The sequence below is a fragment of the Papilio xuthus genome, unplaced genomic scaffold (assembly GCF_000836235.2).
Source record: "Papilio xuthus unplaced genomic scaffold, Pxut_1.1 DF827680.1, whole genome shotgun sequence".
NCBI classification, from domain to species: domain Eukaryota; kingdom Metazoa; phylum Arthropoda; class Insecta; order Lepidoptera; family Papilionidae; genus Papilio; species Papilio xuthus.
The window spans coordinates 5,643,913-5,671,365 of NW_013530969.1; the positions used below are offsets into that span (position 1 = coordinate 5,643,913).

A 27,453-nucleotide genomic window follows, 5' to 3' on the forward strand; every position below is an offset into this window, starting at 1 on the left:
TAACAGTGGTAGAGCTTTAACATCTTCGCACGAGTTTGCCCGGCTCGCCCGGTGAAATACCACGACCACACAGAAGACAGGCGTCAAGTGGAAGCAATTCCGCGTTTCGTCTGATGAGTGTGCGTCCCGGAGGTCTAATTTAGTCCTCTTTCCCCTCCCACCCTTTTTCTTATAAGGAATGGATGGGAAGTGGAAGTGGACTTTCCGGATGAGAGGATGCATGGGAAGGGAAAATATTTTCTTTCTGTGCATCCTCTCCTCCGTCGATTAAAGGTAGGTAACGCATATGCAATTGCGTATGTCTATGGGCAACGTTTACTTCGCTCGTTTGCCACCTTATGATATAAAGAAAAACTCTTAGTTATCATCATCAGCTCGCTATACGTCCCCACTTAGGGGCTCGGCGCTAACCCTAAGCAAGGGGTGACTAGGCTGTCGACCACGCCCAGTGCGGTTTGGTTGACTTAACATATCTTTGAATTTCTTCGTAGATATGTGAAGGTTGCATCACGATGTTATCCTTCACCGTATACTGTTACAATGAATTTTACCTAATTATAACTACGAATAATAAATATTACTAAGAGTTATAATGAGTTAAAATTCATGGTAATTTATTCGCCGCGATGTTTTTATCCAGGCAAGACAGACGACAGCTGTCCAAACATACGGACAAACAGACTTGTGATAGAGACAATATAAATGTGTTTCTTTTGGTAATTTATATTTGTTTTAGTTCACTTCGAGGTCGCGACGGCAACCGTTAAATTAATATCATTAAATAAGATTGTAGATAAAATCTGTTATAATTTGCAATTATAGATAACACGAGTTGTTGCTTTATTTTAGATATGAATTCCAATCAGTGGGCAATAAATTAAGTAGTTTCCACCTACTAAATAAATTAATTTGTGCTAAGAATGTGTTGTTTTCTGTACAACGAACGCCCGCGACTACGTCCTACGACTACTAATTAAAAAAAAACTTAATGATGCCTATGTGTTCTTCCAGACTATGTTCTTTATGTATAGCAAATTTCATCGAGATCCGTTCAGCCGTTCTGGTGATACCTTCAGACAAACATCCATCTAAACATTCGCATTTATAATATTAGTATATTATTGAAAAAGCTTTAAGACAACTTTAATTAGAATACTTCGTTGTTTTCTGAATTATAATTTTAATTATCTATTGAAATAAACAGGTTAATAACATTCTTTTCGATTCAATAAAACTAACATTTATACTTATTTTATTTTTTCGAAGCAAAAACAAGAGATGCTAAGGCACAATTTTAGCTGTCACTAATAACTTTGACATAATTTATAACCTTCAAATGTTTATTTTAAACATTCGGAACCTTGAATTATAGATACGATAATAATATAAGATTGTAAAAAGTATATAAAAGGCTGCAAACGAATTGTTCTCGCGCACTGGCCGTACTGAAGAGAAAGTAAATTGTACAGTTCCCAGGTTGGGTCTGACTCATAATTCATTCGATCTCTAGTTTTATCTGTGTGTGCGCTTTACTATATTATATTTAACATTTAAACTAAAGTTTCACTTAACTTTATTATAGTAAAATACTAGCTGTTGCCCGCGACTCTGTCCGCGTCGATATATAAAAAAACTTAATTAGTGTAGCCCACCCATCCATCCACGTCACATTCATTTAAACATTCTCATTTATAATATTAGTAAGTTAAATAAAAAGCAGCTCTTCAAGGCATTATTTCGAAAAAAATAATAATAAATAGAATCCTATGTCCGTCTCCTGGCTTTAAGCTACCTCCTCGCCAATTTTCAGCTATATCGGTAAAGCCGTTCTTGAATTGTAAATAGTGTAACTAACACGACTTTCTTTTTAATATATAGATATCTAACTAATATTATAAATGCGAATGTTTAGATGGATGTTTGCTTGAAAGTATCTCCAGAACGGCTACATGGATCTCAGTGATTAGGTATAGATGTAGAACATAGCCTGGATAAACATAGGCTACTAATGAAGTTTATTTTAAATTCCACACGGACGGAGTTGCATGCAACAGTTAGTGTACTAAGACTTACATAAAAATCTGACAGCTTGTTAACCGATGATTGACGAAACTATCATATGCATAATAAAATCAATTAATTATATATTTGCAATATCAAAAGCCAAATTAGTTTCCTAGCAACCGTAATTATACGTAAAGGATGTTCCTCTTACGGTGCAATTATTTTATGGCAGTCTAACATTTATAATATTCACGGAACGTTACTAGTTCTTTGTTATGTAGATTGTTCACCTCGTCTATTTTAAACGAGCGTAGGTGACGGGGTGCACGCACTCCAGTCTGTAGGGGACGGACGACCTCTAACGCCATGGGGTCAAGGACATTGCTCAGACAAGGAGTTGACAAAGTAATATTCTTTTTACGCCTTTGTTTAGTCTTTTTAAATATTGATGAAACATTTTGAAATGTCTCTATATTTATTTATTCATATTGTTGTAAATAGATTTAAGAGTTCTCTTGAATAGAATAGTCTATAGAATATTTATAAGAAAAAAATATCCAAAAATCAGTAACTGATTGGCATTTCCCATCTTACTTTTTACTAATATAACATATGCGATTGTTTGGAGGTGTAAGAAAATGGCAAAGATGTAGAACATAGTCTGGAAGAATTCATAGGCTAGTACTTAGGTTTTCTTTAATTCCGAGCGGACGAAGTTGCGGGCGACCGCTAGTTTTGATCATAAAAAAAGAAAGTATATTTTTCCATTTGCTTGTAGAAGATATGCACCTGTACAATAGAGGCATTATCACGACATGGCACGATGCTGACGTCATCGTGATAGTGCTGTGACCTTAAGATAATTATCGGTCGACGCCTCGGCTTGGGTCTGTCGATAGCAAGGAACGGCGCAAGGACATCTCTTGCCGAGCCCATAAGCCGTATAGACTAGACTACATAAATGTGTTTACTTAAATTTCGACTGTTATAATTTTTCTTAAATTCAAAATAGTTTTCATTCGATATTTTCGTATATTTTTATTTCATCTGTGTGTCGAGGGTTGATATTTTTGTAAGTATAAAATGGTTACTTATTTCAATTGTGTCATTGTATTTGCAAAAAAAAGTGCAAAATAATGTAAAAGGAATTCGTATGATGAAAAGTACCTGAAAGTCATCTTTTGGAGTCGTTTAAATTTGTAAAGGAGTTCCTTAGTAAAGATTTCAGTTTAACAAGACGACTAATAAAAGACAATAAATCGCCCAATTATGCAATGAGTTAATCCTTAATTAAAATTACATGCTACAAGATAATATGCGCTTCGCAATATGCAACTAACAAATATGATATCATAAGGTCGTACATATTATTGTGATTGATAAAAAATAATCGCATAAAAATTTTCCATTTTGTAATCCACAAACACGTTGCAGACAAAGCCGTTCGTCTGACGTTTCGTATAAATGACCGCTCGGCCTTGTCTAGGCCACGGTGACGCCATCTTGCGTGCGGACGTACTCCTTTTATTGGGACGCTAAATTTATTTGCATCCCGTTCTAACATATTGATAACGCCATGGATGAAATGAGAAAAAACATATTTATACCTTCGACTCTGTATATCGCATGTTTTTTATTGGCTTATCTGTATATTTTATTAATAACTTTAACTCTTTAACTGAAAAAATATTAAAATTATTATAAATGTTTAATTTCTTATTTAGCATAACTTATGTTAAGCTATTAAGGCAAGTCTTGTTTAAAGCAATTTTTTTCCATTGCAAGATTTATATCGCAAATATGCAATTAGAGTCTGGTCTAGACACCAAAGAAAGGCATGAACACTAATTGACTTGCCAGACATTCATTCTCGACTTCGATTTTTTTTCTTTCAATATCAATTTTTACTGGTCATACTTTCCCTCTTGATAATTCATTATTAAAAAAAAATGTAACAAATTTTGTTTAGTGTTATTGATTCTCGTAGTACGATCTCCATTACGATATAAATACTATAATATTGTAGGCAGTAGTCTCGTATTGAGAGCGCGACGGGTAGGTCGGGCGCGCGAAAGGCGAAATGGTCGCGACGACGCGCGGCCGGGGCCGGTCGCTGCTACAACCGGCTCTGTGAAGGCCGCACAACGCCCCCCACTTTAACGCAGCTAGGGATTGACTGCTATCGATAAATTATAATATAAAATTTAATACCATTTCAGTTCACATTTAAAAAATTTATAAAATTTGGCTCGTATACGAATATATACGAGCTTCAATAACACTTAATTATCGTTCATATTGTATCAAGGTTAATTTTCATTTTAATATTACAACCAAAAAGTTTTAAAATATTGATCAATATAATGTTTTTCTTTAATAAAAATCATAAAATCCATTCATAAAAACGCTGACTCATTCAGCATCGAACATTTACGAACGTTATCGGCGTCTCGGTACTGTAAACAAAGTGCCAATGACACGGAGGTCGTCGTATCGATAACGAGGCGCAGCACTGGCCGGCAAGGCCGCGGGTACATGTGTCGTCGCGCGCACGTCTACACAACACAAACACCGTCCCCGAATGACGGCTTTATTCCAAATATGAATCGCACATGAGTTGAGCCTGTGTACTTTGTTTTTCTTTTTCAAATTTCGCTTTAAATGCGTTCCAATTTATAATCAACCAGTACGTATTTTAACTTTTCTTTTATCTTTATTCCATTGGTTGGTTTTAATTATATAAATTTTTGGTTGCAGATAAACAAGATGCTGGTTTCATCGGCTCGCTGTATTCGATCCTGTTTACCTTTCAAACTCAACGAAACCTACGATACGTCGGAATATGAAAAATCATGTGAATACATCGCTGTCTTCCAACGACGGGATATCACAAGACTGAATCCCAGGGATGCCTTAATTATCAGTGATGCAAGATGATTGAAGGCGACATAGATATTTTTCTACAAGAACATTTTTCTAAACATAAATAGTTTTTGAAGAATTTTGAAACAGTATTTTGATAATATTTTTTAAATCGTCGTATGTGCACGGTGCTTAATAGTTAGGGAAGTGAAACAATTATTGCAAACTGTCGATAATAGTGGTTATGTTAGTGTTGTGAATGCAAGGGAAGAATAAGACGATGTCGAGTGATGGTGACTCGGTGAAGGTGGAAGGGGGCCATGTGTCCGTCACCACTATCAGCATGTCGGGCCCCGAGACCAGCGATGGTAAGCGAAACTATATTCTCTATATCAAACAAAATAATTATCTATTGGTTTAAGTAATGCATACTGTGATAAATTAAATAACCAGCTTTCTGATAATTTATCGTAAACCGCTTATCACAAATGCGATTATGTCGCCAAATCTCTATAGAAAGTTAATTTTAAATTTGTTTTATAATTTGCTAAAAACAGAAAATTGATAAAAAAAATATTATATAAACAAGTAATTTGTTTCAATCATCTCTAAAATTCTTCTGCAACAGTTTTTTTTTTCATTTATATTAAAAAATCTAATTACAATAATATAATATAATTTGTGTGTTTGGTATTTCACACAAATCGTATATTTTTACATAATTTGCAACTATTTCTATGCATGCTACTAGTATACATGATGCTTTAATTGTGTGTTAAAACACTTATCAAGTATTAACATTCTTCAGTCGCTCTATATGTAGTCTAGGTAGTTTTGCCTTTAATTGGCGGTGAGCTAGCGCGGCAGTTGCAGTTTGTCTAGAAAGTTGAAATCCATAAATTAGAGTTAAGGGCGCTCGAACCCGCCGATCGGTTTTCTCTTACTTCAAAGATAATCTTGTATTTAATAGATTGCACCTTCGCACTATCTTGGAAACAAGTTAAAGTTAAAACTCTCACGCTTTTTGCTTTAATAGGGGTTATCAGTTTCAAGATTGTCGTTATAAACAATTTATCAGAGCTTTTTGTCTAGGTAACAATTAATAATAAGCGGAGAAAATATTTAATAAAGACTAGCTGTCGCCCGCAACTTCGTCTACGGTCTGTCAGACTATGTTCTACATCTATGCCGTATTTCAGCGAGATCCGTTTAGCCGTTCCGGAAATAGCTTCAACCAAACATCCATCCATCTCAACATTCGCATTTATAACATAAATAAGAAAGTAAGAATTGGTTAGAAGTAAGATTCAAATATAAACGATAAACAAACAAATTTATTATTTTATAATGCCTGTTGCTAATCTGAGGTTAATCTACGGACCTCTATGAACTTTTGTACCTAAGGTCTCAGAAAAGTCCAAGCTGCTAATTTAGTTGTTGAGTCGCAGTTTAATTTAATTTTACAATCAATTAGAGATATCAGTGATCGAGATAAAAATAAGATGGAAAAAATTGTAGAACTAATGTTTTTTTTTGTAATCATATCGTGACAAGTCAAAGATATTTTATCTTACAATTACTTTTGGGAAAATTTTACATTAACATAAGCCTGTGACATAAGTTTGTGATAACTTGAGATTTTGACAGGGGAATATTCCGATTAGAGTTTAGACTTTAAAAACGACCGAACTAACATAGAAGGGTAATGTTTTTATGGATATAGATTTGTATGTATATCAAAAAATACCATTGTGAACTCTTGTAGCCTAAAGACTGAACCTATTTTAAGGGTTATTCCGACTTTAAAAAAGACGGAACTGACTCATGAGGGTAATGTTTTGGTATTTGTTGGCGTAATATCAAAATATACCATTGTGAACTTCAATAGCCCAAAGACTGAACATATTTTTAAGGGTTATTCCGACTTTAACAAAGACGGAAATGACTCAGGAGGGTAATATTTTGGTATTTGTTTGCATAATATCAAAAAATACCATTGTGAACTTCTGTCTCGTAATGACTGAACCTATTTTGAGGTGACATTCGATTTGTATTCTTCCGAGTGTTTTTTTTTTGTTTAATTAATAGTGTTGTTTGTGTAATACTCATTTATATTCAGTTTATAATAAAATCAATGTAAATAAGTTCAAAGTTCGTATTATTTAAATAAAAATAGATATATCGAAGCGACCTTCCATAAATAAACGTTGAGATAAACTGTCCTTGTGATATTGTTTACTGTGGACAAGGTGTGCATTTTTATTTGCGTCAAATTTGGGAAATTTTTTATAGCTTTAATCTTCTTCTTGAGGTGCCTCTCCGACTAGCGAAGGTTGGCGATCAGTTCTGCATAGCTTTAATAATTCAAATTTTACTTATAATATAATTACATTATATACGTAGACAGATGTTAGACATCTTATTAAAGTTTACTATACAATCGTGACAAGATGTAATAAAATTATGTAATAGAACTCTTTTTTACATATAAAAACTATGTTTTGTACATCAGTGACACTACATGTATGTATGATGCATTTAATTGATTTCGTTTTATTTTTCAATGTTCCAGGTCAATTCTCGTATAGTTCGAGCGGAGTGCGCATCAGCGTGTCTTCGGATCCTCACGACGAAGACTCGACTGATGCAGAGATCTCCAAGATCGACTTCACACAGCATCAATATGAGGTAAACCACAATGTTCATTTTTCAAAAGCTTTATCAATAACAAAACAAGTGACTATCGAAAAGTATAAATTATTATAACCTTTTTCGCTTCATACATGCATCTGCCAGGTCGCCAAACCTTATAGCCGGACAGACCAGTTTAGCCGGACATTTGGGTAAAAAGCCCGGACACCATACATTATTAAGGCCACTCTTGTTTGCGAAATGTAAATAGCCTAACAAAAGCTGAACAACCCGGACACAATCATAACCTCTACTGTGTCCGGCTTTACGCTATCCACGCATAAATGTCGTGGGTCTGGAGTGCTCTTAGTACCTCCCGTCTTTAGTATTCTATCAATATGAACTTGAACTATGTATAATGCAGGTCAACATGCGAAATAAGAAGAAGCGGTCGTCTAGCGGTGCTGGCGCGCCGTGCGAGGGGGGCAGCGAACGTGAGCGACCCATGTCGTGGGAGGGAGAGTTGTCTGACTCCGAGATGGTTATAGACACGGTCCACAATGGTATGACACTTGAGCTATTAGTAACAAGTATCAAAACATTTTTAAAAACTTGGAGACCTTGACTGAGAATGAATTCAGTATCTTGACAGAGTTGAACCATGAATTCGATGCGACATAAAATTCTTTATGTGTGGTCAAAAATTTTGCACGAATTAAATATTGTCTTCTTTTGCCACTTGGAGGATGAAGTTATATTTATAATAATAATAATTTATTTAAACCAAAGTACACATAAAAATATACATCAGTTGTTGGAGCATCCTTCTAAGTATATAATACCTGTAACAGAATGCTCCGTTCTTCCGTACCATACATTTTTATTTTTACAATATGATATACCTTACAAATAAACAAAAAGAAATGATAAGCAATTTGGGTAGTTAGAAAGAGAACACCATTCATTAAAACATTGCGGGTGTTTAAAATTATATTTATGTATTTAATTTTCTGAAATTATCAATTATTGTCTATTGATTTATATTGGAAGTAAGCTTTTAAATTAATGATACAGACATGTCTGTTTTTAATAAGTCTGTGGTTATAGACATATAAAGGTATTATTTTTAGATTGGTTTGTTAATATCTCATTTCTATTGAACTCTATTTTACACGTGTCTTCAATCTTAGATAGATAGATTTTATATCGTCTCGTCATTTGTTACAGATGAGAACAGCAGTTCAATAGATATGCAATCATCGCGTGACTCAATAGACACCCTTCGTAACGTGACCATCAAAGCTGAACCCCTCAAGACGGAAACCTTCCAAAGCTTCGACGACCAGCGTGTACTAGATTTGAAGTACTCTGCGCCATTACAGCCTCATCAGCGCAGTCTTAGTATGAATAGGGTAAGAGTAACAGTTATTGACCACAATTTTAAATTTCGAATTAGAATACGAATACACGTGCTTAACGAATTTACAGACTTTCATTTGACTTTATTCTATGGTCAGAACTATTGGTGTCGCAGTAGTTAACGGATAGAAATAGTAAATTTAAGAACATCTGTAATCAACAAAAAAATAGTCGTGAAGTAGGTTGAATTTATTTCGCGTTTTAGTTAATTCAAGTAATGTAGAAAGTCTCATAATTATTTTCACTTTTATATATTTTTTTAATCAATGACATGTTTTATTTGTCAGATATCAGTACTAACTGAGAGCACATCACTGTGCCTGCCGCGGCGACCGTCGTCCCCTACACACAGCGCCAAGTCCTTGATCCTCGCCGAGCAGACTGCGCTGCCGCTCATCACACCCTCTGTCGAAGCACAGAACCTCACTATAAAGAAGGAGACGCAACTATCAGGTATATGCTTTGGATAGAGCGGGACAGTTATACTTACTAATATGCACTCTATTATCTTCTAAGTCTTGATAGCCATCTAAAAGAAATTTTGGTATTGTTTATGTTATCGTTTCTAATTATATGTGTAATGTTTGTTAAAGAATTGAAATGCGAGGGTGGTTGTGGTATGGAGAAGCTGGTGGGGCTCCACGGGTCGCCGCTACTAGGCCGACTGCCGCGCGTCCAGTCAAGCGCCAGCACTGACTCCGCCGTACACTCTATGTACACGCACAGGTTGGAACACCTCTACGCACTTTTTACTTTTGTAACTTGTATATTTTTTTTAATTTTGTCATCTTTCACGCAATCCATCGATTAATTGACATGATTACTAATTGCAACTAAAATTAGGAATGCTAGTTTGAGTTAGTAGTAGTCTGGTGGTCAAAAATTAGTGCAACAACCCTACATATAGTGGGACTGTTAACAACATTACGTCCTTTTATGTGACCTTACTCTGCTAATTTGTCTAATTCAACAATGCCTATATCCATCAATGGGCTGACAAAAGGGTGATGATGATGGTGAAGAAAACAGCTCTGGTAATCCAGTAATTACATGTAGGTGATATAAATAACCATCGTATTGTTTGTCAGTGTGTACAGCAGTCCATCAGCGAGTCCGCGTCCTGCACGGCACTACACCCCGTCGTTGTCGCGTAACAACAGCGACGCCTCACACTCCTCCTGCTACTCGTATAGCTCCGAGTTCTCACCCACGCATTCACCCGTACAGGTATCTTATATATGATGACTAATTACGTCTAGCAATGTCCAGGTTTTTTTTTTAACTAGTTGTTGCATGCGACTCCGATCGCGCTGTAATAAAAAAAACTTATTAAGCCTATGTGTTCTTCCAGACTATGTTCTACATATATGCTAAAGCTCATTAAGATCCGTTGAGCCAATCTGAAGATATCTTGTAAGAAACAGTTATCCATGCATCGCAATTTTGACTAGAAAATTTATGAACAAAGGGTAAAAGGAAACTTTCTTGAATTAATCCACTCCCTGTTCCTGATACCCTGTTCTCTTACGTCAAAGAGTTATGTAGAAAAATATGGTTAATAATAAGTTATGTTCTCCTTTTAGCAGAGTCGGCAGCCGCACGTGGTGTATCGCGAGCACGAGGACGAGGACGCTGCAGACGACCGCCTGCATCACCACCAGGGCATCAGCAGGCAGCAGCTCATCAACAGGTCACTTCCCACCCTACTATATAATATACTCACAGCTAGATATAAAGAGAGGGAGGGGGAGATTTAGGGAGATAGAGTAAGAGGTTATATCGAAAAGAAAATAAAAATATTTTTTAAAAGACGACAAAAAATGTTTTCTATGTTTCAAAAATTAAAAAAAAGTTAAGTACGCTAGTGTCCTATTCCATTATATCTAACAAATCTAGGTTTAGATTACTTTTGCTTAGCATCTAATATGATGATATTTACGTTCAGCCCGTGTCCAATCTGCGGCGACAAGATCAGCGGTTTCCACTACGGCATCTTCTCGTGCGAGTCGTGCAAGGGTTTCTTCAAGCGCACAGTACAGAACCGCAAGAACTACATGTGCCTGCGCGGCGGCAGCTGCCCCGTCACTGTCGCCACGCGCAAGAAGTGTCCCGCCTGCCGCTTCGACAAGTGCCTCGGCTGCGGCATGAAGCTTGAAGGTATACCTTCAAATACCTTACTTATATGTTTTTTCATACGTGAGGGCATCATAAAAGATTCAGTCTTGAAAGGACATTTTCAGACACAATAAGCATTTTGTTGGCATAAGCAAAATCTTCCCTGATACATTCTTCTGTTCTTTTAAATGCGAATGTTTGAATGGATGTTAGTTAGAAGGTATCTTCAGAACAGCTGCATGGATTTCAATGATATTTGGCAGACGAAGTCGCAGGTGACAGCTACTATTTTAAAAAAGTAAATTGAACCAACAAAGTAAAGTACTAAAGTAATTTTTGTTTGTGATATAAATTACTAAGGAATATAATTTGTATAGCGATTCGTGAGGACCGAACTCGCGGCGGGCGCTCGACGTACCAGTGCTCGTACTCGCTGTCGGGCGCCGCCTCCACCGGCTCGCTGCTCTCTGCGCACGCGCCGCCCACCTTGCGCCACGCCAGCAGTCTCAACATCGTAAGTCTATCCATCCCAACACAACTCGCATCCGTAACACCAAACGGGAGACAGACACACACATTTGGCGCGGTCTTCTCTCACCTATATCCTCGGCGGTTTCGGCTGGACTTAAGTTAAGACTTGTGTCCGTGGTCATAAGTGAAACTATATTATTATAGCATATTTGTGCTCCTTTTTAACCGTTAAAAGGGTTTTATTATATTTTTTGAAATTTAGTTTACAGCTAGAAACAACATTGATAACATTGCTGTCTTACTGTAGATATCATGCTCGAAGGACCAACATTATTTAAAATTAATATTATAATGTTATTAGTCGTAATTAATTGTTACATATAAAACTTATTTCAGGTAAACGGTCCAGGGTCTTACAGCAGTCGAGGAGAAGCCAGTAATAGCAGACTGACTCCAGAAATTCCTACATTATTGCAGGTACAAATATTTGACACTTCTGCTGAAGTGTAACAATTTTATGCCAATTAGTGTCTAAAACTGAATCAAAAACATATATTGCAGGAGATAATGGACGTAGAACACCTGTGGCAGTACAATGAGTCAGAGCTGAGTCGCCTCGGCAAGTCTGGTAGTGGGGCGGGGGCGGGGGCAGGAAGTGGAGCGGGGGTGGGGGCCAACCCGTTGCTGGCGGCCAGCGGCATCACGCCGCACACATCCAGCGCTGACTTGCTGGCCGACCTCTGCCACATCGCTGACCACCGCCTCTACAAGATCGTAAAATGGTGCAAGAGTCTGCCGCTCTTTAAGAATATATCGGTACGTATAAATAATTTATAGCTGTCGCCCGCAACTCTGTCCGCGAGGAATTAAAAAACAAACTTAATTAGTTACCTATGTGTTCTTTCATACATCCTACATCAATGCAGCCGTTCTGGTCGTACTTTCAAAGAAATATCCATCCGTCCATCCATACATCCACACGTTCGCATATATAATATTAGTAAGATATATTTATATGTTTCTTGTGTTCCTCACATTCATTATTTGATGTGTTGCGTGTATTGCAGATCGACGACCAGATCTGCCTGCTGATCAACAGCTGGTGCGAGCTGCTGGTGCTGTCGTGTTGTTACCGCGGCGTCGCCACGCCCGGCGAGGTGCGCGTCGGCGGCGGACGCGGACTCACGCTGCATCAAAGTGCTAAGTTAGTTCTATACCTCGACATAGCCCACTGGAAATATTCTCAGCCAAACTCAATAATACCAATTCTACTGATGAATAACATCAAGATAATTAAATAACCATAAAGATTTTACAAAATATGGACAATTATCTGCCGCGGAGGGGATAAGTTAAACTAAATTATGACAGCTCATTAGCGCCCCTCTGTCTACGTCAAAATATATCACATGGTCCTCTGTAGCTATCATGTTGTTTTCTTCTTTTATGTCATTTTCTAATCTAAGTAGGTTTTATAACTATTCTGAGTGAACCAAATGCGACAGCAGCGCCTTTTACCGGTTCAGATATCCTTGTTTGACTCTAAACTAGATAAAGGATTAATTTCAATGAAATCATCAATTCATTGTTAATTTTTAAAAATAAATTATACTAATAATATCTGTACATTGTTTTTTTTTCTAGATTCGGCCTAACGCCGTGTATAGAGCGCATGCTGAGCTTCACGGACCACTTGCGGCGGCTGCGGGTCGACCGCTACGAGTACGTCGCGCTCAAAGTCATCGTACTGCTCACTTCAGGTTATTATTAAGTATATAAATAAACATCCTGCTCGAAGGACCAACTTAAAATTTTAACAGTTGAAGAAAAAATATTGGATTATGCTCACTACATTGTCTACATTCTACTTCTTACTTATTTTATAAATGTAAAAGGTTGGATGGATGGATTTTTCTTATAACGTATCTCCAAAACGGCTTAACGGAGCACGACGAAATTTTGCACAGATGTACAACATAGTCTGATAGAACTCATAGATTACTTATTAAGTTTTTTTAATTCCGCGCGGACAAAGTCCAGTAAAAGCTAGAAAAAAAAGATTTATATTTCTGTCAATTCTCTACAAGTCTATTGGACAAGTTGTCTTTGTGTTTTTGTCCCTGTCTATAATATGTGTGTTTGTGTGCGCTCAGACGCGCCGGAGTTACGCGAGGCTGAGAAAGTGCGGGCGTCACAAGAGAAAGCTTTAGCTGCGCTGCAGGCGTACACCGCCGCGCACTCGCCAGACGCACCCGCCAAGTTTGGTGAGCTGCTGCTGCGCATCCCCGAGCTGCAGCGCACCTGCCAGGTATAGTTCTTTTTAAATATCTTGACAGTTCAAGGTCATATATGCTGCGTAGTCACCTCTGAAATAGTATTCTACGCAGCGACTCGCGAGAAGTTAAGAGCCTTCAAGATATCTGAAAACAATTATAAATTACACTGCTAGGACCCGAAGCAGCATTACGTCTTAGCTACAATACAGTCAAGTGAAAGTCCTAACGCCTAATTTAGTTATTAGGCTCTTACAATCAGTTTTTTCATTTCGCAGTTCTTCATGCAAGTTGGCAAAGAAATGCTGAATCCCGCCAACAAGAGCAAAGATGGCGACGGTCCCAGCTTCAACCTGCTAATGGAACTGCTCAGAGGAGATCACTGAATCTACCTAATATATTTATCTATATATTGCTCAAACTATAAACGATGAACTTTAGCCTTTATTACTATAGATATAGAGTCGATAGGTTAACAAGTTAGAAACGAGTTGCTCTTTACTACTATATATTTACAATATAGATAAAACGCAATATAATTAAAACGTTTTGTATTTTTTTACCATAAAAATTCCTTACATTAACACTTTTTTTTATAAAATATTTAATGGATGTATTTATTTATTTTATTTTAGTAAAGAGCAATTCGTTTTTAAAAAAATAACCTAAAATACACTGAATAAATATTTTTTATAATGACAAGCTCCAAATATAACTTATATTGGCCTTAAATATAAAGACTGCTTCATATTCATCATTTACATGCTTCATACAAACATACATACATTAAGAGTATTCTTAGGTGCCAAGTAAACTATCTACTGCCGTTTCTATGCATTTTTTTTATAAACTTTGCTTAAATACCGAACGATATTAATATTTTATATTTACGAAGTACGACTTAATTCTTCTATTAATATTAAAAAGAATTGTTCTCTCTTTAGATATTGTTTGTCAAACGATATAAAGTTAGAAAACTCTTTTTATATTGAAATATTTATTAATATAACCAAAACAGACTGTTATAATACGTATCCCATTTACCAAATACACACCTGATTATTGGATCCTGAGCCGTGCAAAAAATATATCGTCATCCCTCTCATTATCTTTGACAAAACAGAGATAACAATATAACCCAAGGAATTTTTCCTCAAAAACCAACGACAAATCTTGTAAACATACAAACGTCAAATTTCAAAGATGGCCGCCATAACACTATTGCATAAACTTCGTTGGAAATACGAGATAGCGATTTAATTTCTAGAAAAAAGTGTTTCTCAAAATAATTAGGTTATAATTTGGTCCAAGGAATGATTTATAAGGGAACAATTCATATATGCATTGAACTTTAGTATTTATGCTTAATTTTTTAAACACAAATAATGTCTTCAAATTGATACAATTAACACTATATATATTTAAAGAAATTCAATCTTGCCAATTGCATTTTTAATATACAAGTCACTAACTGACGTTTTTTTCATGAAAACCTTTTTACACAAAATAAAATATTACTTTACAAGCAAATAAAGAAAAAAATTGTGTAGTTTGTGGCACATACACTTAAGGGCAAAATAATTTGGGCATAAATAAAAAAAAAATTTTTTTACGTATATCTTTTCCTATAGAAGTTCTATATTTTTTACACATTTTTTTTGGGGGGATCTTTGCCGGATATTGTTTAGAAGATATTTATGCATGGATAAATGAAGTTAATACTTAATAACGCTTCTAGTTGTATTTTTATACATCTCTGTGACAATGTAAAAATTACGTGATTTTTTAATTGTATTTTATTTAAAGGGCTATATTATTTACTTCAGCCTATTTTGTATTCATTGCCATTATATTAGGTTTAATATAATTATGTATGTCCATAGTAGGTTAGTTTCTGAAGGTGAAACTTTCAGAATGATATTTAAGTAGGTTTTTATAAAAAACTTTATATTTTGCAGCTTTTTAATGTTGCAATTGTATTTGATTATATTTTCTTTTATAATTATTTTTTTTATTTTGGCCAGTTTAAAATGTAATTAAAGTTTTTAATTGAAAATATGGATCAAAATCTATTTGAAATTGGAACATTTCGAAATTGTACGGAGACACTTAACTCTATAAATAGACAGGCTATAAGACGTAGGATATTGTGCCAACTTGATATTCGCCATAATGGCGTTGTTGTGAAAATTTAAACTAATACACAGAATTAACTCTCAGTTATATGAATAGATGCCTAATGTCGCAACAAAGAAGCTGTAATATTTGAGCAATGACCTATCTATTTATAGAGATAAGAAAATCTGGATAATAAAGTTCTATTTAACAATGTGTATATGGTTTAAAATAACGTAGATTGCATCAAACTAATGCAATACTTGTATTTTATTACTATTTCTCTTTCCTGTGTTATTATTTCCATATTACTTCATGGTTATATTCTATTTCGTCCAGATTAACGCTTTATAAGCTCCTTTTCGATATTATGACGATATTTAGTAACATAACCTATAAATATTTGATATTTAATCAAAAATGACAATGTTTTAGTATATTATGTTATTTATTTTTTCTTGAGTGCAATATTAAGCGTAAAGACGTTTAAATATAAACTTTAAATGCGTTCTTTAAGCTTTATTTTGCACGTTTCTTTTTTTATTTTTAAGCTGTGTAATGACAGCTGTCAAAACCAGTGCTCACTGCCTTTTTTATTTTTAAGTCTATTGCTATAAGCAAATCCCAATATTTGTTGCAATACTTTTATTTTAGTATATACTTTAAGTAAATAAGACATTAAGTAATATAGTTATGTTCAGATTTAAATCTGTAGATAAGTCGATAGCTATCAAAAAAAATATGACATTAAAATTTTCTTGACGCCATACGAATAAAAAAAAATATTTTAATATGTTCAATATCAGATATAGGTTTAAAACTAAACAGTTATAAAGTTTTTTTATTATAATTTAAATAAGCAACAAACTGGCAGGTACCAGACAATTATCAAAATAGAATAATGTAAATATGTAAACGCTCAGATAAAAAAAAATCTTAACTAAAATTAAACTACAGATTAAAAATGCCAACATTTAAATATTTTGTCTATTCGTATTAATATAGAATACGATAAAAATTGTATTTTTTTTATAAGTAAGGGCACAAGTACTTTAATTTAAAAAAAATAGTTCGTAATATCGGAGCTCATGTAGAGTTAGGAATGTAATATTATAAAAGTGCCACGAATGGTATATGAAGTTTGGATGTGGTGTTTTATAACGAAAAAAAAATTGCCGATAATTACGTAATAAGTTTTGTATGTAAATGTTGATAGTGGCATCTATATAGTATAACATTATTGAACTGATATTATAAGTAAGTTAGATAATATTTTTGTATTCTTGGGGAGACATTTCTAACAACTACACACATCTATTGGTGACTATACTATTAATCCAGTTTTATTATAAACTAGCTGTCGCCCGCGACTCCGTCCGCGTGGATATATAAAAAACTTAATTAGTGTAGCCCACCCATCCATCCACATTACATCCATCAAAACATTCGCATTTATAATATTAGTAAATTAAATAAAAAAAAGGCATAAATTTAAAAAAATGAATAAATAGTATCGTATGTCCGTCGCCTGGCTCTGAGCTACCTTCTCACCAATTTTCAGCCATAACGGTAAAGCCGTTCTTGAGTTATAAATAGTGTAACTAACACGACTTTCTTTTATATATATAAGATAAAAACAGTTTTAAAGTCAAACTTTTTTTAAAGTATCAATCAACCGGAATCTGCCTACAGTTTTCTGATTTATTACTTAGCTCCAAAAATTTACTTTCGTAACATATTGTCTCTCTTCAAAGAAAATGAGAAAGACAATACGTCTTAATCTGTATTTCGTGAGTGGACATATTCATTTAAATGAAACATACACTATACGGCTGGAATAAATCTAATATAAACATACCGATCTCTTGGGTGCCAAGATCCATTTTGGGTCAATGCGCCAGCGGAGTAAACATGCCTTTTATCGGTTTAGAGATGTCAAAATTAAAATCTCCATACAATAGATAGTTGGGTAGTTGTTATGAGATGGTCGTTTGCAGCAACTGATCAGCGGTAGTGTTTGTGAGCGTCCGAATAATTTTTATATTAAAAATTACAAGGAACGAGAGAATGGGTTGCACGTCCAATAATATTGTATCTTGAAACATTTTTTTTTTGTTATTATTCTTTAAGTATTATATTGATATTCTATTACTGTGTAGAGCTACGGAAATATTTTTATATTTAGAGAACGAAAAATAAATACATTTTTCAATTAAACTGAATAGATTGATTTCATTTCAATGTTACCTTAATGTTACAACGAAGGATAACCAAATGGATGGATGGGGGTAGCATCTGTCCCCACCACTCTACCATCTCTACCCCACTACCCTGGCAAAGCCTATGTACTAAAATAATACGAGTAAATACGAATACAATCGGCTAGATGGCGACAGAACTAGAATCGTAAATAAAACTGTTTTCAAATATCTTGGCGGCTCAAGTTCATCGGCGTACTTCGCAGTGCCTTCCCCCCAGATCCCGCTACGCCCCAAGACATCTAAAATTGTGTTATCCGCACCGACTTGCACAAAGATAAGAACCCCTAAGATATCTGAAAAGATCAATTTAAAACAGTTTTATGTATTTAATTAATTTTATGAATTAAATATGACAATAATAACACGTTCGCCCTCTAAACAATATTTATCAGATATCTCGATTGCTGTTGCTAACCTTATATCAGTTTACTGGAAACCATAGTATGATAGTTTCACTTGGATATGGCTCCAGAATTTTTTATTCGGATTAAATAATAATTAAAAAGAAAACTTTTTGATGTGTTTTCAAGGTTTCATTTACATTCTGTTTGCATTTAAATTAGTGAAAAACATCCCAGACTTTAAAAAAACCTTATGTGTACTGGCGCTGTTTCTTTATTAAAATGTCAACGTTTATGACCCCTCACTAATCATTCTGACAATTGACTTTGTAACGAAAGCACGCCATTCCCGCCAAATGATTAATAATTTTTAATAACTAATGCCTATTAAATAATTAATTTGTGTGATTAAACAGACGGAAGGAAATAACAATAGTTATAGTTAAATGAATTACAATCCTTATTTCTAAATAATTGTTTATCTTGCATATTAATCAAAATGATATATCAAATATGATACGTATAAATACAAAAATGTAAACTCATTTCTTACAAAAGTTAAAATGTTGAAGGCCAGTTTGTTCTTTATGTTGGTAGGGCTTGTAGTCGGCGGGCCATCTTTTACAAAAACAAGACAGCAGATAGAATCCTTCAGGAATTTCTTGGAGAAGACTCGCACAGGTATTTAGTGTTTTAACGTGGTAATTTTTTTTTATATCATAAGGTGACAAATAAGCTAGCGGCCATTTGAAATCGCTGTAATAGCGAAGTGGCTTTAGCCAATAGACATACGCAATTGCATATGCTTTGCCTACCTTTAAGCGACGGAAGGATGCACAGAAAGAAAAATTTTCCCTTCCCATGCATCCTCTCATCCGGAAAGTGCACTTTCACTTCCCATCCTTTCCTTATAAGACAAAGGGTGAGAAAGGAAAGAGGACTAAATTAATGTTATTAGTAATGTTGTAAGCCATTATCTTTTAGTACCTTTTTTGACATTAATCTTAAACAAATTTAAAAGAAAGTAACATGAATTTAATGAAAGAACGTATATTTTATGAGAATAAGAGAAAACTAGTTTATCGGAACATTATAGTAGTTCTTAAAGCGAAAGAAAATGCAAGAAAAAAATCTACTTAAACCTAGAGTTAGACTAGAGATACAACCAAACATACATAGATTTTTAATATACATTGGAAGATTAATTTAATCGCTTCCGGTTAAACAGTATCTTTAATATATCGTATATTTAATATGTATATTGTAATCGATAAGACAGGTTTATTGCTGTGATTTCTTACATACAAAAAGGGTACTGATGACTGAAGAAAAAGTAATATAATCTCATTGAAAGTAGGTGCTGTTTCGACAGTGAGAACTCAGCGATAGACAAGTCTCAAATAAATTATTATTAGATTTAAATGCAATCGTATACAATATTTCATTTATTGATCTGTACTTGAATGAAGATCATCATCAACCTTCCCTTGTCCTAACGGAGGGTCGCCCCGGTATTACTCCTCCATACATCTCTATCAGCCTTCACATCCGATTTCACCCCTTTTTACACATATAATCTCTCCCAGCTCTATCTATACGTTCTTAGGTCTTCCTCTAACTTTGTAACCATCTATAAATAATCTTATCACTTTTTCCTCGATACTGAAATAAATTTTCAGATCATGGCGTGCGTCTGTCAGAGCGCGTGTTTGCAAACCCTAAGGCAAGCGCGTGGGAAAACAGTGGCAAGTTCGAGGGTGATATTCTACTAGATGACTGGCAAGTGGACGCTCTGGTGAAAAGCTACGCTGGATCCAGGAATGCCTTCGTGTGGTTTGACGCCAATTGGCCTGATAACACTATTGTCTATGATTTCGCAGACAGCGAATTTAGTAAGTTAATATTTAAGACTAATAAAACATAAAACGAACTTTATTAGAATTATTATGTGGTTTTAAGTGCTTCCTTTGCTGCGTTCTGATTAAAGCTATGAAAAATTGTTAATGTTTCTTTTAGTTCTTACTTGAACTTAAGTCTACGTCTACATCTTACTTGTACAAGGTCTACGTAAACTGTAATTGGACGATGACCTTTATACATTGTTATTATTATATTTTAGACGGGCAACAGAGGGAAGCCATCATGATTGCAATCGAGGACATTGAAGAAAATACGTGCGTTAAATTCCGTGAAAGACGACCTGATGACTTTAATTACGTAAAACTTACGGTGAATTGCAATTTTAATTTTATCATAATTTAATATATTATTTTAACCATTTGTTGCCCGCGACTCAGTCAACGCGGGATTAAAAACTAAATTATTAGTAGCCTATGTGTTCTTTCAGACTACATTCTATATGTATTCCAAATTTCATCGAGATCCGTTCCGGAGATACCTTCAAACAAATATTCATCCATCCATCCAAACATTCGCATTTATATTATTGGCAAGATCATAATCGACTACAATTAAAATCCTATGAATTTGATAATAAAATTATAATTAATCTAATCACAATATTTCCTCTGAAAAATTACAGAAGGTTATAAAATACACCAATACTTCCTGTTGGGCCGATCGGCCTACCGATCAATCGGCCCAAAGGGAAAGAAGTTCCCATTGGACCGATTGTGTGATTCTATAGATTTGAATTACCTAACCTAACCCATTATTCATAAAATTTTGCATGACTACGTTTTTATATCATTCTATGAATCTTTGGAGCAACACTGTCATAGAAAAATAAATAATATTGTTTACTTGTTTTCTAGAATACCGATGACGGTTGCTATGCCAACGTCGGCTACTGGGAGGCTCGCGGCGAACACATTTTAAACTTGGCACTGGACCCGCCCGGACAAGGTTGCTTTAGACACGCGACTATTGTCCACGAATGGCTCCATATTATCGGATTCTTCCACATGCATTCTACATACAACCGAGATGAATACGTCCGTATTTTATGGGACAACATTATTCCAGGTTTTTTGAAGTTTACGTTTAACAAAATAGAACCACTAAGAGTATCCAAACTGTGTTATATAGCTCATCACTGTGGCTCGGTATGTACCGTGTATTTGCTAGGCCAATTAAGAATTATAATTTCTCCACGGTTATCCAACAAGTTGGTATAAAAAAGACCAGTGTTTTAAAAACATTTTCGTGGCCCTATTCTGTGAAAGAAACACTAGGAAACAAGAACGTCATGATGTCTACTACGGTCCTATTATATTTTTTGCAAGAATAATCTCTTTAGTTATAGTTTGTACGTTACTGATAAACTAATTTACAGACCAGGAACACAACTTTGCACTCTTCGACGAAGAGATGGTAGATAATATGGGTTTGCCTTACGAATATAACAGCTGCATGCACTACGGCGCTTACGGATTTAGCGTCAATGGAAAACCAACAATAGAAGCTTTACAAGTAAGGTTTTTTTTTCAACAAACTTTATTTCATTTTTATGACAGCTCAGATGAAATAACAGAACTGGAACTATCTTCTAGTTGTACTCAAGAAAAAAGTCGTCAAGTGAAATTTACATTGTTATTTTTAAACTAGACTAGGACATTGATTAGGTACTCTATGCACAATACGCATAGATTGCTTCTAGTTCTTGTCTCGTGAATTTCATTTTTTAAACAAACTTATATTTCTAGAGTTTCGAAGGTGTAATGGGCCAGCAGGAATACGTGACTGAAAACGATTGGCTCAGAGTGAGAAGACATTACAAGTGTCCAGTTAAAAACTCGAAGACAAAAGAAGAGAACGGGCAGAAAGTAAACTTCGTCGACAAAGCCTGAGAAATAAATATAACGTTTATAACAAAATAATGGATGTAAAAATAGAAATACTTTTAAAGGCGAATTTTGTTGTTTTTTTATGATAATTTTGCTGTTTGTAAATTAATGCAGTATTTCGTTTATCTTTCAGCGTTTTTGTGTATTTCTAGAGAAACATATTAAAATGGAATAAGTAATGCATTGGTGTACACATTGGGTTTATGTGTCGTTTATAAGAGGAAGATTTTTAATTTAAAAAAAATGTCATAAAATGAGATTGAATAGTCTACTGAAGTAGAAGATGGAAGAAAGTATGGATAGATTGTATGAAAGAGTAAGTAAGAAGGGGGTGAATTCAGATATGATAGCTGATAAAGATGTATGGAAGAATAGTACATGCTGTGCCGACATTAAGTAGTATAAAGGGACAGCCAGATGATGGAAATGACGTAAACTAATTTGTATTTTCCTTAGCTCTTAGTATCTTTATCAAATAATTTAATGTAATTAACAGTGTATTTTAATGTATTTTAACAGTGGTAGAGCCCGCTTTAACATCTTCGCACGAATTGGCCCGGCTCGCCCGGTGAAATACCATGACCACACAGAAGACAGGCGTCAAGTGGAAGCTATTCCGCGTTTCGTCTGATGAGTGTGCGTCCCGGTCCCCGTCACTTCGCTATTTCAGCGATTTCAGGTGGACGCTCGCTCGTTTGCCACCTTTTGATAAAAAAACAATAATTGCTAATCATTTGATTACGATACAAAAACATACAACATATAGTAAGTTATCGCACTTTAATTATTATATCATACAACTCATATACACTCTCCAATTTAGGATTCATTTGTCGCTTGAATTCATTTAATTATATACATTGAACGTTTCTTTGCAATAACTCTAATTGTAAAGCAGTCTCAAAAAGTCTCCCTCTCACTGGAAATGTATCGAGTGTTCACAATGAAACACTGGTTATATCTTGGTGCGAGTCAACTTTAATTAAATTCGATCGGCAAGTCGATAAATATACCAAATAAATTGATACCGCGATCTAACAATACGTTCCGCCATCTATTGATATAATATTATAAACTAAATTGACATAGCATTTGACACTAATTCTTTTATTTCAAGGTCATTCAAATTAGGTAATATTGGTATGATAAGATGTATCTAGATTGCGTTTAATTTCGTTTTTACGCTATTTTTATTTTTTTTAACTAATGTAGACTTTAAAGCCTTATTGTGGCAAGATTTATTTTTTGAAGAAAAGCAAAAAATACGCAGAAGCATAAATAAGTTTAATAAAACTAAGTTAAAAATTATTTTATAGTGATCGTATATTTCTATAGAGTTGTATGCATGGTATACTATACAAAATGAACATTAGGTTTAACTGAACGGATAGATGGATAGAGTTAAAACTCTTGACAGTATGGATTTAAATTATAATTTTAATCTCACTATCATATTAATTCAATTATCTGAAGCTCATTAATCAAATTATTTTATCAAAATACGTGCGCATATAAATACAAAATGGGAACGCGTATTTCATAAAATATAAAAATGTTGAAACTAAGTTTTGTTTTGCTTCTGGTGGGGTTAGCTGTTTGCAGCCCACCAGTTACCAAGACGAGGGAACAAATAGAATCCTTCAGGAATTTCTTGGAGAATAGTCGCACAGGTACCTATATAAATTTCAAATGTTTGACAAAAACGGTATTTTTATAATAATATAATTAGTGAATAGTAGGAATCATAGATGGCGTTAGTAGTCTTAAAAAGTGACAACATATATCTGGAAGTAGAACTTTAATCGGGTCATAGAATTCCAAAATTAATAAAAAATAATGGTATTTCTCATGTGGACACGAAACTAATTACTTTAAAAAATAATTTTCAGAACATGGCGTGCGTCTTTCAGAGCGCATGTTGGCCAACCCTAAAGCAAGCGAGTGGGAGAATAGTGGCAAATTTGAAGGAGATATTCTGCTGGATGACTGGCAAGTGGATGCCCTCGTGCAGCAGTACTCCGGCGCGAGGAACGCCTATATCTGGCCTGGCACTAAGTGGCCAGAAAACACTATTGTTTATGAATTCGGGGAGGACGAATTTAGTCAGTTTATTTACATATTAATATACAAACTTACTTACATACAGAAATAGTCAATGCACCGATATTCAAAAGTTTATTCTTACTTTTTACTAATATTATATACGAATATTTAGATGGATGTTTGTTAGGTGGTATCTGCAGAACGACTGTACGGATATCGATAAAATTAAGCATAGATGTAGAACATAATCTGCATGGACATATGTTACTAATTAAGTTTTTTTTTAATTCCGGGCGGATAGAGTCGCGGGCGACAGCTAGTGTTTGTGAAATCCGATAATAAGATGCTAATACATAGTAATAATCGTTATCACTATTGAATTTTAGCATTTTCATAAACTTTTTAGACGATGAACAAAAAGAAGCAATAATGGTCTCTATCAGGGACATCGAAGAAAATACGTGTCTGAAATTCCGGGAGAGACGTTCCGGAGAATTCAACTACGTCAAACTTACGGTGAGATATCAGCAATTTTCCATTATAAGTCACTACAAGTCCATTACAAGTCATTATAAGTCACACCTAGGAACTGAAGGGAAGTCTACTTATTACTAACATGGTTCTGTTTTCAAACCAATATTTTTTCTTCTTTTTGTTTTCATACAGTAAGAAAAGAATTCGTGTATTGTTACTTGTATTGTTTACTTCCTACACCACTTACAATCGTATTCATTTTTTTCCGACTTCAAAAAGAAGGACTGTATTTATTATTCGACTGTATTTATTACTTTAATATTTTCTATCATAACTAGAATTCGCGTCCCAAATAAACAATTGCAACTTTATTATTGTAATTTTAAACAACTTGATAACAAGTTGTGATTTAATTTGACATTTCTAATTTATCTAATCACACTCAAATTTGTAGTAATCATAAGGACAAATTATCGATAACAGTGATTAAAGTTAATACTGAGAATGTAAAGAATGAAAATCCAAAATAAAAAATAAAAATATAAACATACGAAAATGTACATAATAGACATGTACTATGTTAGTTTTCTAATCGATTTCTTAAAATAGCCTAAGTCTAAGATCTAATTTGTACAAAATACAAAAACAAAAATGTTTTGATTGTTCATCCTAGGGTCGTTCCGATGGCTGCTACGCTAACGTAGGCTACTGGCACGACCGTGGTCTTCACATCATGAACCTAGCCCGCAACATACCTGGTCAGGGTTGCTTCAGACACACCACTATTGTCCACGAATGGCTGCACATCATCGGCTTCTTCCATATGCAATCTACTTACAATCGCGACGACTACGTCCGTATTATGTGGGACAACATTTGGCCAGGTAATTTCACTGCAGTAATATAATATAGAGCGTCGGTGGCTTAGGGATCGAGCACTTGACCTGAAATCTGCAGGTCCTGGGTTCGAATCCCGCCATGTACGAATGTGTTTTTCGATTTCTGATTTACATATGTACATTTATTTGACGTTCTTACGGTGAAGGAAAATCATCGTGATGCAACCTGCACATATCTGAGAAGTAATTCAAAGATATGTATGATGTCAACCAACCCGCACTGGGCTAGCTTGGTTGACCATGGTCTAGTCACCCGTGACTTAGGGTAGGCTCCGAGCATCTCGGTGGGGACGTATAGTGATCTGTTGATGAATTTAATATCGATAAAAAATCTGGTAATGGGACTTCCCCAGGCCTAATCTATATAGAATACGGTTTCTTCAAAGATTAAGTCGTAAGGACATAAAAGAATGATTTTCTAAACTGTGTAATAAATGCCTAAAGTATACACCATAGATTGATTAAATATTGTAACCGTAAAGTCTTTTGTGTTATGTCGCTATTACGATGTTTTAGGTTATGACTATTTTAGTGTATTACAGCTGCATAACTTATTAATGTAATTTACCAGGTATGGAACACAATTTCGAACATTATGATACCAATATTGTGCACAATATGGGCTTGCCTTACGAATACACTAGTTGTATGCATTACGGCCCTTACGGATTTAGCACAAATGGCGAGCCGACAATCGTACCAATACGTGTAAGTATTCAAGATTTTCTCTTTTATAATCTCCCTGTCTTTGTCCCACTCATTGGAAATTAGCTTTTCGTCTCCCAGAATGATATTATTTGTCATTTTAATGGTATTTCTAAGCCTCTGATCGGTGTACTTCTCTCTATCCATATTTAAAGATCTCAAGTCGCACAGAAAGACTAAGGACTATTGCCTCTCATTTTATTATTATATGATTTAATTTTTGAATGATTTTAGAGTTTCGAAGGTGAAATGGGTCAGCAGGTATACGTGACTGAATACGATTGGCACCGGACGAGAAGACATTACAACTGCCCCGGAGGATGGTCCAAAGACATGAATTCTGAAGTAGACGAACAGAAAGTTATCTTTGTCGAAGAAGGTCAAGAGGTTCCCTACGATGAATAATTTATTCCAAAATATACGACTAATAAGGCAATATAAATAAATTATTTTTAATAAACTCGTTTTCTTTTGTTATATTTTAACAGATTAAGTAAATCTTTGGCACAAACTAAAACATTGCACACGAGGTATTTTGATGGCACAAAACGGCTCTTGACATACAGACGGACGGACAACAAACTGATCCTATAAAGTTTTTTCCTTTCTAGATACGGAAGCCTAAAAATCTTCCTTTAGTTAAAAAAAACATACATATTTCGACAGTGAAAGCCAACTCTATCTTAAAAAGGAACCAACTGTTTAATAATTTCATTTGTTAATAACGAAATCTTATGTATAAGTACTTAAATAACGTATAGTGGTTTATTTAAAGTGCATGTTTTATTACTGTAAATTGAAATTTACAAATGGTCAGAACTACAATTGTGTGCTGACTACTGTTATTTACAGGAAAACCTTATCATTATTAAATACGATAACATGCGAATTTTTTCATACGAGAAGGGGCAAACGAGGGGCGGGAACACCAAGGTGATCAACGACACCCATGGACATCTGCATCACCAGAGGAACTGTAGATGCGTTGCCGGCCTTTAAGGAAATGGTACGCTTGCTTCTTGAAGGTCCCTAAG

General features: G+C 34.8%; 3 protein-coding genes across 5 annotated transcripts in view; all 3 read left to right on the forward strand.

Annotated features, from left to right (window-relative positions):
* Positions 1-15,395, forward strand: part of Hr39 (nuclear hormone receptor FTZ-F1 beta) — a 35,982-nt gene extending 20,587 nt beyond the window's left edge. Inside the window, exons 1-17 of one of the 3 annotated variants that reach the window (XM_013311531.1) lie at positions 4,549-4,690; positions 4,762-5,234; positions 7,439-7,554; positions 7,922-8,060; positions 8,725-8,909; positions 9,204-9,369; positions 9,510-9,642; positions 10,005-10,143; positions 10,500-10,606; positions 10,862-11,073; positions 11,409-11,545; positions 11,899-11,979; positions 12,064-12,318; positions 12,570-12,706; positions 13,147-13,262; positions 13,656-13,810; positions 14,054-15,395. In XM_013311531.1, coding sequence (XP_013166985.1) covers positions 5,126-5,234; positions 7,439-7,554; positions 7,922-8,060; positions 8,725-8,909; positions 9,204-9,369; positions 9,510-9,642; positions 10,005-10,143; positions 10,500-10,606; positions 10,862-11,073; positions 11,409-11,545; positions 11,899-11,979; positions 12,064-12,318; positions 12,570-12,706; positions 13,147-13,262; positions 13,656-13,810; positions 14,054-14,161 — 2,295 coding nt within the window. In that variant the 5' untranslated portion in view covers positions 4,549-4,690; positions 4,762-5,125 and the 3' untranslated portion in view covers positions 14,162-15,395. Of the gene's footprint in view, positions 1-4,548; positions 4,691-4,761; positions 5,235-7,438; positions 7,555-7,921; positions 8,061-8,724; positions 8,910-9,203; positions 9,370-9,509; positions 9,643-10,004; positions 10,144-10,499; positions 10,607-10,861; positions 11,074-11,408; positions 11,546-11,898; positions 11,980-12,063; positions 12,319-12,569; positions 12,707-13,146; positions 13,263-13,655; positions 13,811-14,053 lie in introns of those variants that run through there. The other 2 variants (XM_013311530.1, XM_013311532.1) reach the window with 2 other exon arrangements.
* Positions 15,396-19,026: 3,631 nt separating this feature from the next.
* On the forward strand, positions 19,027-22,365 carry LOC106117048 (astacin-like metalloprotease toxin 5). The gene is made up of 6 exons (XM_013311120.1): positions 19,027-19,173; positions 20,172-20,384; positions 20,612-20,721; positions 21,267-21,477; positions 21,788-21,924; positions 22,158-22,365. The coding sequence occupies exons 1-6, from the start codon at positions 19,056-19,058 to the stop codon at positions 22,299-22,301; spliced, it is 933 nt and encodes a 310-aa protein (XP_013166574.1). The 5' UTR covers positions 19,027-19,055; the 3' UTR covers positions 22,302-22,365.
* A 1,465-nt stretch (positions 22,366-23,830) lies between these two features.
* LOC106117044 (astacin-like metalloprotease toxin 5) lies at positions 23,831-26,879 on the forward strand. The gene is made up of 6 exons (XM_013311116.1): positions 23,831-23,968; positions 24,188-24,400; positions 24,748-24,857; positions 25,489-25,699; positions 26,286-26,422; positions 26,654-26,879. The coding sequence occupies exons 1-6, from the start codon at positions 23,851-23,853 to the stop codon at positions 26,822-26,824; spliced, it is 960 nt and encodes a 319-aa protein (XP_013166570.1). The 5' UTR covers positions 23,831-23,850; the 3' UTR covers positions 26,825-26,879.
* Positions 26,880-27,453: the final 574 nt, after the last annotated feature.